At 33.2% G+C, this 13,516-nt stretch overlaps 1 protein-coding gene across 2 annotated transcripts in view; it reads right to left on the bottom strand.

The window, feature by feature from the left end:
- The window catches only part of LOC143059895 (uncharacterized), an 82,040-nt gene that overhangs the window by 61,039 nt on the left and 7,485 nt on the right, over nucleotides 1-13,516 (bottom strand). Inside the window, exon 2 of one of the 2 annotated variants that reach the window (XM_076233490.1) lies at nucleotides 2,374-5,867. The exons of the other annotated variant lie outside the window; for it this stretch is intronic. Within the exon in view, the coding sequence (XP_076089605.1) occupies nucleotides 4,185-5,864 (1,680 nt within the window). The 5' untranslated portion in view covers nucleotides 5,865-5,867 and the 3' untranslated portion in view covers nucleotides 2,374-4,184. Of the gene's footprint in view, nucleotides 1-2,373; nucleotides 5,868-13,516 lie in introns of those variants that run through there. 2 annotated transcript variants of the gene reach the window in all.

Genomic DNA, 13,516 nt, shown 5'->3' on the forward strand with positions numbered 1-13,516 from the left:
CATTTCAGTCATGTTGACTTATTTGTAAATCTTACTTTGGTGAACATTATTGCTGTTTATAGTTTATCTCTATCTATAATAATATTCAAGATAATAACCAAAAAGAGCAAAATTTCCTTAAAATGACTAATTCAGGGCCAGCAACCCAACAACGGGTTGTCCGATTCATCTGAAAATTTCAGGGCAGATAGATCTTAAACTGATAAACAATTTTACCCCCATGTCAGATTTGCTCTAAATGCTTTGGGTTTTGAGTTATAAGCCAAAAACTGCATTTTACCCCATGATCTATTTTTAGCCATGGCGGCCATCTTGGTTTGATGGTCGGGTCACCGGACTTATTTTTCAAACTACTAACCCAAAAGATGATTGTGGCCAAGTTTGGATTAATTTAGCCCAGTAGTTTCAGAGGAGAAGATTTTTGTAAAATATTACTAAGATTTACGAAAAATGGTTAAAAATTGACTATAAAGGGCAATAACTCCTAAAGGGGTCAACTGACCATTTCAGTCATGTTGACTTATTTGTAAATCTTACTTTGCTGAACATTATTGCTGTTTACTGTTTATCTCTATCTATAATAATATTCAAGATAATAACCAAAAACAGCAAAATTTCCTTAAAATTACTAATTCAGGAGCAGCAACCCAACAACGGGTTATCCGATTCATCTGAAAATTTCAGGGCAGATAGATCTTCACCTGTTTAACAATTCTACCCCGTCAGATTTGCTCTAAATGCTTTGGGTTTTGAGTTATAAGCCAAAAACTGCATTTTACCCCATGTTCTATTTTTAGCCATGGCGGCCATCTTGGTTTGATGGTCGGGTCACCAGACAAATTTTTCAAACTACTAACCCAAAAGATGATTGTGGCCAAGTTTGGATTAATTTAGCCCAGTAGTTTCAGAGGAGAAGATTTTTGTAAAATATTACTAAGATTTACGAAAAATGGTTAAAAATTGACTATAAAGGGCAATAACTCCTAAAGGGGTCAACTGACTATTTCAGTCATGTTGACTTATTTGTAAATCTTACTTTGCTGAACATTATTGCTGTTTACTGTTTATCTCTATCTATAATAATATTCAAGATAATAACCAAAAACAGCAAAATTTCCTTAAAATTACTAATTCAGGGGCAGCAACCCAACAACGGGTTATCCGATTCATCTGAAAATTTCAGGGCAGATAGATCTTCACCTATTTAACAATTCTACCCCATGTCAGATTTGCTCTAAATGCTTTGGTTTTTTGAGTTATAAGCCAAAAACTGCATTTTACCCCTATGTTCTATTTTTAGCCATGGCAGCCATCTTAGATGGTTGGCCGGGTCATCGGACACATTTTTTAAACTAGATACCCCAATGATGATTGTGGCCAAGTTTGGTTTAATTTGGCCCAGTAGTTTCAGAGGAGAAGATTTTTGTAAAAGTTAACGACGACGACGGACGCCGGACGCCGGACGCCAAGTGATGAGAAAAGCTCACTTGGCCTTTTAGGCCAGGTGAGCTAAAAATTGGTACATCATGTACCAGAATTATTTTTATGTACATTTCTTACCTTATCCACATCACCACCTATGTTATGATTTATGTTGGTTTATATAGATGCTTGATGTTGTGTCTATGTTTATAACTACATGTATGTTCCTCTAAGTTATTGCATGTACGCAAATATTTGAATAAATAAATCCTGCAAGCTATATTATGAATGCTGTAAGTAAAATATATTTATTATTTTTATTTATTTTTTTTATTGCTTTTTCCAAAATTCCAAATTTTTGTGATTTTTTTTGTTTTGTTTTTGATTTATTGATCATTCTATATTGATAATGTTTTAGTTGGATATAATATAATTTACAATGATTTATAAATGTATATATTACAGTTAAATAAACTAACCTATACTAACTAAATTGACTATATGCTACTAACGGTTAACGAGGCCGGTGTCATATGGTATTTTGAACCCCCTAAAAAGTGAACCCGGGGTCAAAATACCATGCGGTAAAATGACGTCATTATACCGCATGGTATTTTGACCCCGGGGTCATTTTTCACATATGGTATTTTGAACCCCCCTGGGTATATTGAACCCCCCTGTTTTTGATAAATGTTTTTGCAGATAATCTAACTTACAATTTATTGGCTATCATTTTTTTTAATTTCTGGTTTTAAGTATGGGGTTCAATATACCGTAGGGGGTTCAATATACCGTAGGGGGTTCAATATACCGCAGGGGGGTCAAAATACCATGGCTAAGTACAATTTTCAAAATATCTTTTCCAGCATGTTTAATACATACAAACTACTTATTGGAGTATTATAACTATGTTAAGGAGTTAGAATAGCTTGAATTTTTGAAATTTAAGGTCTATAGTAGGGGGTTCAATATATCGCAGGGGGGTCAAAATACCATGGCTATGTAAAATTTTCAAAATATCTTTTCCAGTATATTAATTCATACAAACTTCTTATTAGAGTATTATAACTATGTTAAGGAGTTAGAATAGCTTGCATTTTTGAAATGCAAGGTCTATAGTAGGGGGTTCAGTATACCGCAGGGGGGTCAAAATACCATGGCTAAGTAAAATTTTCAAAATATCTTTTCCAGTATATTAAATACATACAAACTACTTATTGGAGAATTATAACTATGTTAAGGAGTTAGAATAGCTTAAATTTTTGAAATTCAAGGTCTATAGTAGGGGGTTCAATATACCGCAGGATAAGGTACCAATATTTGATGTATCCACTAACAAATGTCAAACTATCAATAAAGTATTATCAAAGATAAAAAAAAAATGGATTGATTTATGGAAGATGTGAAAATTAATTAAGAGTATTTACAAATAGTAAACAGTGAACAAAAATTACCACTGACTAAAGTCTTTAAAAAAAAATTTCTAGGAAATTAAGAGTTGTCGTATGTAGATTAGGCAACATAGAAATTAGCTTACATATAATAAACACTGGATGACAATGACATGATACAGTGATTAAAATGTGGAATAATCAGGAATTTTAAATTTGGGAATTATTTTGACCATTTGGTTGTTTATGTGCATGTGCCTGTCCAAAGTTTGGAACTTGTTTTTCAGTGTTTTGTAGTTAGTTTCTGTTTGCTGTATTTTCATGTTGGTTTATAGTTTTCACATCAATTAATATATAGTGACCTATAGTTATTAGTCAGTAAGATCAAAGGAAAATTTTGTAAAATATAGTGATTATTGCTAATATCAACATTCTTTTGGGTCTGATGGAATGTTTTCTCGTTGACAAGCATATCACATCATTATTTTTATACAGTACAGTACTGTCAGTACATAACAGTTCAATGCATAATAACATTCATTTTACTGCACTAAATGTACATTTAGACGCTCAAGGCAAATATATTTGAAAATCAGAAATTTTAAAGATCAAATGAAACAATAGGGAACAAAACTAAAGTGAAACCTTGACAAGGAATCATAGCTATGCTTAAGGGTAAAAAGTAAAATAACAAAAATACTGAACTCCAAGGTAAAGATTATAAATATACAAAGACACATCAGGTCTTTTTTCTATTACATTAGTTTTCTGTTTAGATCATTTTATATTTTGTCATGTCTTGGACTTTTATTTGCTTATTGTTGAAGGTCGTTTGGTTGCCTATAGTTGCTTACATCTACCTCATTTGGTCTCTATTTGATAGTTGTATCATTGGGCGACAATCTTATCATATTTTACAGTACAATACATAAATGTACATCACAATATTACATCAAATGAAGAGTAGCGGAATATATAAAAGTCATAGTACAATGCATAAATGTGTATCATAAAAGTTCATCCAATAAAGAATAGTACAATATACTATAGTCTGTAAAAAGTCATTGTACATTGCATATTTATATCACAAACTTACATCACATAATCTCCTGTACTGTACTTATAAATCATAAATAGGTTTATTCACAGGACTTTGCCAGATGTTTCAGTAGATGGTAATTAAATGTTAAGATCGGTTCAAATACTCAAGTTCTTTATATGTTATATGTCATCATAATGGAACAAAAGTACATGGTATAATACCTTGTTAAAAAATTTCTACTTTTACTAAAAATTTATTTTAATTTTAATTTAAACTATAAGTTGATTTTACTGGATGGTCCAAAATTACTGATTGCTGTGCATATCTTATTAAGAAGATAAATTGAATTTTGCCAAGTATGTGCCAATGTTTTCACAAATATAACCCGATGACTCATTATGTTTAAAACAAATACACCTAGGATCCTTCAGTCCATCCTCTTCACTTATCAGTACTTTACTATTCTGTCCATCTTTTGATATTACTATTATTCTATGAGATAGATAGTCTGCTACAATAATGTTACCATAAGTATCTGTACAAAGTCCTTGTGGTCCCTTTAAATCCTGTGTATATCTCCAGATCTGTTTACCTGATTCATCAACACAGTATACTGCTTTACCTTCCCAGTCACTATAGATTACTCTGTCATTACAGTAAACAAGGCGACACAGGTAACCTTCACTCACAACCTGTATTGACTTCAGTGTATTTCCTTCCAAGTCTCTAATACGGATTTCATCATCAATCAAACCTACAGCCATAGAATCACTGGAGAATGATAAACCCTGGCATGCTTTGTCTAATGTGATGACTTTGGTAACTTTCTCATTCTCCATATTGAAGATCTTAATGGCTTTCTCATCAGGATAAGTTATGGCTATAGTGTTCTGATTGATCTGTGTTACACTTATGGCTTTACCAGGTATAGGTAATTGTTTCTGTAGTTTGCCATCAGAAGTAAGTAGGTTAACTTTACCCCTATATTCCACTACTATAACTCTTCCATCCATCAGACAAATCATGTCACTGATCCACGTCTCTATGTTGATCTCTATCTTCGTCTCTATATTCATTGTCATGTTCGTTATGTTTGATTGTACTCTTGACTGTACTTGTGCCTTCTTCTTTACACTTGTTTCTCTATTCAAGGCTATTTCTGTTTTATCAACAATCACTTCTCCTAGGGATTCTAGTGATCCTAACTTGCTCAGTATCTTTTCTATTTCATTATTTTTCATCAATTTGATGCTAAATTCTTTTGCCCTGTCATCTTTTTCCAGATCATCAACATATCTTTGACATTGGTGTACTTGTTGTTCAATCTGATGTACTCCTAGAAATGATTGGAGTTTTGAAGTGTGTGGTATGACTGTATGTAAGTGGTCTTGCATTTCCTTGAAGTTTTTCTGTTTTCCTTCAATTTCAGTTATTAAATCTTTTGCTTTTGATTTTTCCTGATTCCAGATAGTATCTGCCTCATTGCATAATTTCTTCTCTAGGTGGGTTAAATGTTTATTTATGTCCTTGCGAATTTTAAAAATTAATTCTTTTATGTTATCATTTTCTTTTTCACACCTTTTAATGTTTTTTGATTTGTTGTTAATCAATTTATCTAGGAAATGCTTTATAGAGTCAATTTGTTTTTGTACAGATTGTGTGGACTTTTCAATTTTTGTTTTCTCCACCACACTAGCTAAACTCTTTATTCCCGTACATTTAGAATGACTAGTGGAAATACATTCATCACAGCAAGGCATTAAATGACTAGGGCAATACAAGTTAAGCTGTTGACCATGTTTGTCACATTCTGTATTGATAGCTCGGATAGATGGTTTATAACTTTTGATATCAATAGTTTTATGATCACGTGTTCCTTTGAATTTTTTGTGATGACTGGAACATGTTGAACATAATCCTTCTTCACAATTGTAACACCAGATGTCAGCTTTAGTGTTTACTTTTCCTTTTTGACAAGGTCCACATGGTATAGGTTTACTAGATGCCATGACCTGAATATAAACAAGATGTAAAGTTATTTAACCTATTTGTCAATGTCCAAATTGTTCAACATACTAGCTACAACAATAGACAAATGTATTATAAACTTGAGAATGGAAATGGGAAATGTGTTAAAGAGACAACAACCTGACCAAAGAGCAGATAACAGTCAAAGGCCACCAATGGGTCTTCAATGTAGCGAGAAAATCCCACACCTGGAGGCGTGCTTCAGGTGGCCCCTAAACAAAAATGTATACATGTAATAGTTCAGTGATAATGGACGTCATACTAAACTGTATATACTAAATTTCAATCTTACTATATATCTGAAGACGACCTCTGACAAGCTTAATGAAAATTTTGATTTCAAATATATTTGCTTCAACTCGTAAAGCATTCTACTGTAAGGAAAAAGAAGAAAAGGAAAAGTAAGCTGGTTACACTTACTGAATCTGTAATGAGATGATTATAGCTGTAAATTTTCTCCTGGACAATATCTATGTACGTTTTGGCATTAAAGGATATCAACAGGTTTTAGGTATTCCTATGGGCACCAAATGAAACCATTTAATTATAATAGCAGACTATTTCTGTATATTTATGAATCAGAGTTTTTGGCCAATCTTGGTCAAGATCCATTTTTAATTACATTTAATTGATAATTTTAAAATCACTTACTGTGGTCACCTTGATGATTCATGGTTAAACAATAATGATATTTTGCTTAAAATAATCAGGAATTTTATACTGGTAATTTACTGCAGAAATTTACCCAAGGTAACTTTACATAAATCTTATACATATAGCAATAATTGTCCCTTTCTAGATTGAAATATTTCAGTTTCTCACTAGAATCTGTGTACAAGAATTTACAACAAAAGAGCTTATTTTTCATCGATAGTTAACTTCCCCTTTTTAGAAGGTAATGTTCTTTTGGTCTCTTCTTATGGTATGTATATTTCATAACTTGTTGCTCTGCCAATGTCTATAGTCACATTTTAGATATCAGTGAACAAAATTTATGTGTAACTGGTAAATTATTAAATCAGGGATTTTGTTACCACAAATTAATTAAAAACCTTTACTAAGGCTTTTGTCGATACAAAGATTTGATAAGAAAAGTTTAGCTGAACTGGTAGATTCTTGTTTGAAATTGGATATCTCACCCTAAATTTTTGAGTAATTTTGTGTATAAAGCAAGTTAATTTAGATATGAACCAGTTATTTTGCATAAACATATTCTCAACTTTTATCTACCGCTGACAGATATATACACAGTTTTTAGATCACCTGGCCCGAAGGGCAGAGTGAGATTTTCTCATCACTTGGCGTCCGTCGTCGTTAACTTTTACAAAAATCTTCTCATCTGAAACTACTGGGCCAAATTTAACCAAACTTACCACAATCATCATTGGGGTATCTAGTTTAAAAAATGTGTGGCGTGACCCAGCCAACCAACCAAGATGGCCGCTAAAAATAGAACATAGGGGTAAAATGTAGATTTTGGCTTATAACTCTGAAACTAAAGCATTAAGAGCATTCAGACATGAGGTTAAAGTGTTTTGCAAGTCAAGATCTATCTGCCCTGAAATTTTCAGATGAATCGGACAACCGATTGTTGGGTTGCTGCCCCTGAATTGGTAATTTTTAAGGAAATTTTGCTGTTTTTAGTTATTATCTTGAATATTATTATAGATAGAGATAAATTGTAAACAGCAATAATGTTCAGCAAAGTAAGATCAACAAATAAGTCAACATGACCAAAATGGTCAATTGACCCCCTTAGGAGTTATTGTTCTTTATAGTCAATTTTTAATAATTTTCATAAATTTTGTAAATTTTTGTAAATTTTAACAAACTATTTTCCTCTGTAACTAATGGGCCAAGTTCATTATAAATAGAGATAATTGTAAGAAGCAAGAATGTTCAGTTAAGTAAGATCTACAAACATATCAACATCACCAAAACACAATTTTGTCATTAATCCATCTGTGTCCTTTGTTTAATATGCACATAGACCAAGGTGAGCTACACAGGCTCTTACGAGCCTCTAGTTATAAATTGTGGTTTTAACTGATAAATCTGGTTGCATAATGACGTATATTTGCATTGGATGTACAGTCCCTTGTGATGGATATTTCAGTAAAATATAACACTGATAAATCCTTTTAGGTTGGAAAAATTGTTGAAGAAATCCTGAATGATGAACTAATTAAAACAGGTTTTACAAATGAATAATCTTACAACTCATAACTTCCTAAAGTTGAGGAAGAGACACAATATAATTTAATGTTAACACATTTGAATTGTTTTACATTTGTCATTTAGGGGCCTTTTATAGCTGACTATGCAGTATGGGCTTTGCTTAATTATTACTGAAGGCCGTACTGTGACATATAGTTGTTAATTTTTGTGTCATTCTGTCTCTTGTGAAGAGTTGTTTCATTAGCAATCATACCACATATATTAGCAATGTTGCTGTCATATGGAACGCCAACACTGTCTTATTAACCCATTTTTCATTATATGTTGTGCATTTACCTTTATATGATGTGCATTTACCTTTATATGATGTGCATTTACCTTTATATGATGTGCACTTGTCATCATATGATGTGCAAATATCCTTATATGATGTGCAAACATCATTATATGATGTGCAAACATCATTATATGATGTGCAAACATACTTATATGATGCGCATATATACTTATATGATGTGCAAATATACTTATATGATGTGCAAATGTACTTATATGATGTGCAAACATTCTTATGTGATGTGAAAATATGCTTATATTATGTTGTAAGATCCTTATATGATGTGCAAATATACTTATATGCTGTGCAAATATACTTATATGATGTGTACATATCATTATATGATGTGCAGTTTCCCTTATATTACGTGCAAACATCTTTATATGATGTGGTTGTGTCATTATATTATGTGCTTGTAATCTTATATTATGTGGTTAGGTTTACTTCATTATATGATGTCGAAACGTCATTATATGATGTGCTTTCATCGTCGTTATGGTCAATGAACATGATTACGATTAGAATGATTACTGTCTACGTCATAACTGATTCCGATCTGCGTCTGCGGAGTAACCGTTACTACTAATTAGGATCAAATCTGTTGCTACCGTTTGGAAAATGGTTGAGACTTGAGATAAACCTTAGCATGTTAGTACCTCGTTTTAAGATGCAAAAAAATCACATCTGATATTGTTGGAAAATTGTAAAAAATATATATGAATTGCAAAGTTTTGTTTAAATCGCAAATCTTTAATAATAAACATACGGAGTCTTCAATACGGTTAAGGTTATTGAATTGAATAAATAATTCTTTTATGTCATGCTATATGATCGTTTTAACGAGGGAAGGCATTATATTTGTCAATTTCGGTATACCTAACGTTAGCAATTTTTCTATAAGAAGATAATACACGAAGTTTAGTATTTTCATTTATGTAAATATTGCCTTTCTGATCATGGTTAGCTGTTCGAGTTTCTCTTTATATATTCTCAAGATAGACACAAACAATTGGGAATAAATCGGACTCTGATAGAGTAATGGCTCATATAAGGAACCGGTCATTTGTAATAAAAAAAAGAGGGGATAGGAAAAGTGGCATTCAATCTTATATAGTTATAAATTTGCCGCGGTATAATGTTATGGCGAATTCTTCGTCAACCGTAGGCATCAATCTTTATGCCTCGTTTCGCTCATCTGAATTGTTAAAACCTGAAAATTTAGTTTCAACAATTTCTTCTAGCAGAGAATTTTTCATCTGATGCTATTATTGAATGAAGGTGTGGTAAATATTAATGAAACCACAAACGGCAAATCCAAACTAATATAAAAAAGAAGATGTGATATGATTGCCAATGAGACAACTATCCACAAAAGACCAAAATGACACAAACATTAACAACTATAGGTCATCGTACGGCCTTCAACAATGAGCAAAGCCCATACCGCATAGTCAGCTATAAAAGGCCCCGATAAGAAAATGTAAAACAATTCAAACGAGAAAATTAACGGCCTTATTTATGTAAAAAAAAATGAACGAAAAACAAATATGTAACACAAAAACAAACGACAACCACTGAATTACAGGCTCCTGACTTGGGACAGGCACATACATAAATAATGTGGCGGGGTAAAACATGTTAGCGGGACCCCCCCCCCCCCCTAACCTGGAAAGTGGTATAACAGTGCAACATAAGAATAAACTAGTTCCCTGAAGTCGCAAACGATTTTCATACTTCAGTACTTTGATTATATATGTTCTTGTCTATACCTTGCAAGAAAAGATTTCTCTATTATTAGTTATCAAGATAATAGCCAATAAAACAACAAAACTCTGAAAAGCCAAAACTGCCCAAAAAGTACCTTTACTATAGAGTATATTCAGACACATTGCACTATTTGTTTTTTTTAAATCTATTATGTTTCCAGGATAAACGCAAAATATTAAAAGCCGCTGCCGTAAATCTTCACTTTGGAAATCCAAAACACCACTCTCTATATGTAAGAGAACAACAGGTCTCAGTAAAAAATAAATAAATGCAGTGCATGTTTTAAGTTCATTTAGACACCAGATTAAAAACGCTCAATTCTCTGGTTTTGTTGGATTGATACACACCTTCAAAAATTTGAAGGCTGAAATGTCATTGGCTGATGTAATATATACAAGGACAGAAAATAAAATGACGTGTTGTCAGATCCTTGTATCCAAAGCTGAAACAGATGATCTGTACATTATATATTAATAAATAAATGTGTTAGACACCGACTCTAGTTTGAGGGAAGGAGCACGTGTATTTCCTTTTTCGAAATTAAAAAAACAACAAAAAACATGGTTTTTTTTTTTTTTAAGTTTCATCATTGTTTTATTTTTTCCTCATTTTGAATAGAAACAAACTATTTCGCTTCCCTTCTGAAATAGATAAAATCTCTTTCAAGAAATTTAGAATCAAACGTTTAAAAAACAACTTGCCCCCCACCCTCACATAAAAATATCAATGGTCGGTAAGTTAGCCCTGTTTAATTGAGTCTAGAGGTGAATACTAGTATATGAGCGGCTTCCCACGAAACCTTTTATATTGCGGGTTACTGCATGTCTAGTGGTGGTACTTTCGTCGTAGTATGTTCGCCTTGAGTGAGAGAGGTCGTGGGTTCGAACCCCGGCCGGGTCAAAACCAAAGACTTTAAAATTCTTATTTACATGCTGCTTCCCAGCTAATTATATAAGCACGCGGGATTAAGGATTAAGAGCAAAAGCTGGTCGGCTCGGAATCAGAAAAATGTGTCCGGGTAAGGTGAAATACATGTCTTCCTTCGGAATGCTTCCTTTTGAACTAGCATGTTAAAAAGTCCGGCTCAGGGTGTCGGTCTAGTACAAAACAGGGTTAATATTCATACCACATCAAAATTGAGAATGGAAATGGGGAATGTGTCAAAGAGACAACAACCCGACCAAATAAAAAAACAACAGCAGAAAGTCACCAACAGGTCTTCAATGTAGCGAGAAATTCCCGCACCCGGAGGCGTCCTTCAGCTGGCCCCTAAACAAATATATACTAGTTCAGTGATAATTTACGCCATACTAATTTCCAAATTGTACACAAGAAACTAAAATTAAAATAATACAAGACTAACAAAGGCCAGAGGCTCCTGACTTGGGACAGGCGCAAAAATGCGGCGGGGTTAAACATGTTCTTGTACGAATATGCATATATCAATTTGCTGCTGGACCTCAAGAATCCACCCATAATCATCTATAGTTGAAACTGTGAAATATATGCACAAAAAACATGATTAAAAGCTGCACGTTAATGTAATACACCGAGTTCAGGTTCATTCCATATCTCCTTTCATCCATTTCGGGTGAAAGTGATGGGCGCTGGGAGGTCGAGTGGTTACATTGTCATTTCGTGGCCTTTTATAGCTGAATATGCGGTATGGGCTTTGATCATTGTTGTAGGCCGTACGGTGACCTTTACTTGTTAATTTCTGTGTCATTTTGACCTCTTGTGGAGAGTTGTCTCTTTAGCAGTCATACCACTTCTTCTTTTTTATAAGTAGTCGAACTGCTGTATCACTAGCATGTCAACCCTTAGGTGTGCGATTTCAAATCCCGCACGTGGCAGGTAAGCTCGATTCCAATCTTAATTGACCAGAATTGTATGTTTTCCAAACGAAGGTCAGGGGGTCTCTCCGGGCACTTTTGCTTTCTCCACCAATATAAACTCACCGCCACGAAATAGCATGAAAGTGTTGAAAGTTGCGCGAAATAACAGTCAATCAATCATCCATACCGGTATACTTATGGCCTCTAAATCTATATAATAGCAATGTCAATGTATGACATCAGTATACAGAGATAAAAATAATAACTATTTACAGTATATACAAAACAAGAGAGAGAGAGGTTTCAAAATTACTAAGCCATTAGCTGGAGGACAAACGCACGTGTTTATATATTTTTTATAAACGAACAAGCTGAAGTTGACATTTTACAGAAATCTTATACATCCTTCCTGTTTTCAAGTTTTCGTACATGGCTTAAAGCCTTATCGGATAATTTTTTTTTGTCATATTGAAATTTCCCGTTTTAGTAACAACAATACCCAAATAGTTATATTGTTTTATCATCTCAATGTAAGTATCATTGTAAGAAAATCGGAGATTTTTTGGCATCCGTCCAAAAAAAAAACTCACTAAGACTTTAATTTTGACAACTTTCCTTTCAAGTTCCAAGCCTTACAATAATCATGGAAAGCATTTAGTTGAGTCTGCAGGTCCTGTGCTGTTTCAGCCAACAACACCGTGTCATCTGCAAACAATATAACAAAACACTTAAGATATATTTCTAATTCTCTTTCCAGATCTTCTGGTATAGTTCTGTTAAGTCATGTAATATTTCTAGTCACTAAGAAATTATTTTAGTCAATCAAAAGTAAATAAAATAGGAAAGGTGATAAGTTTTCTCCTTGTCGAACACCATTGTCACAAGCAAGCAAAGTATTCCGAATTATAATTACTATTTTGTATCATCGGTACAGCGGATATAGCTTTGTAGGTACTTCGAAGCATGAAAAACTATATACCGTACATTCATTTAACTATGCACCGTACAGAACGATTCATGTGGTCAGCTATACACAACGCTTCTTGTCGGAATAAAATATCGAAAAATAACATATGTACAAAATATTTCAATGCCAATTATTGAAACAGCTATACTTATTACGCACAAACAGTGGCCTTCTATCAGAAAAAGAGTTGCAATGAATATAGAATCATATCGGATGAGACGAGCGCCAACTTCTTTGACAAGTATTTGCACATGTTTTAGTAAGGATTCTTGTTTTGGGCAAATAGTGAGACTAATCACCAACCTACGACCAAAACATTTCTTAAAACAACAAATATGTTTAGATTGAAGTACACATTGATATAATGTAAACAAAACAAAGATTTTCGTACCGTGTCAGAAGAAAAATCGATCACGACCCCTTGGTTAGTACCTATATCCGCTGTACCGATGATACAAGGAGACGCCAGCGAGTGGGCAAGTGTTGAAACAAAGAATGATGATACAGTAATAAGGTGGACACAGTAATGACAAAGTTAATGCTTTTTAT

The sequence above is a fragment of the Mytilus galloprovincialis genome, chromosome 1 (assembly GCF_965363235.1).
Source record: "Mytilus galloprovincialis chromosome 1, xbMytGall1.hap1.1, whole genome shotgun sequence".
Classification (NCBI taxonomy): Eukaryota; Metazoa; Mollusca; class Bivalvia; order Mytilida; family Mytilidae; genus Mytilus; species Mytilus galloprovincialis.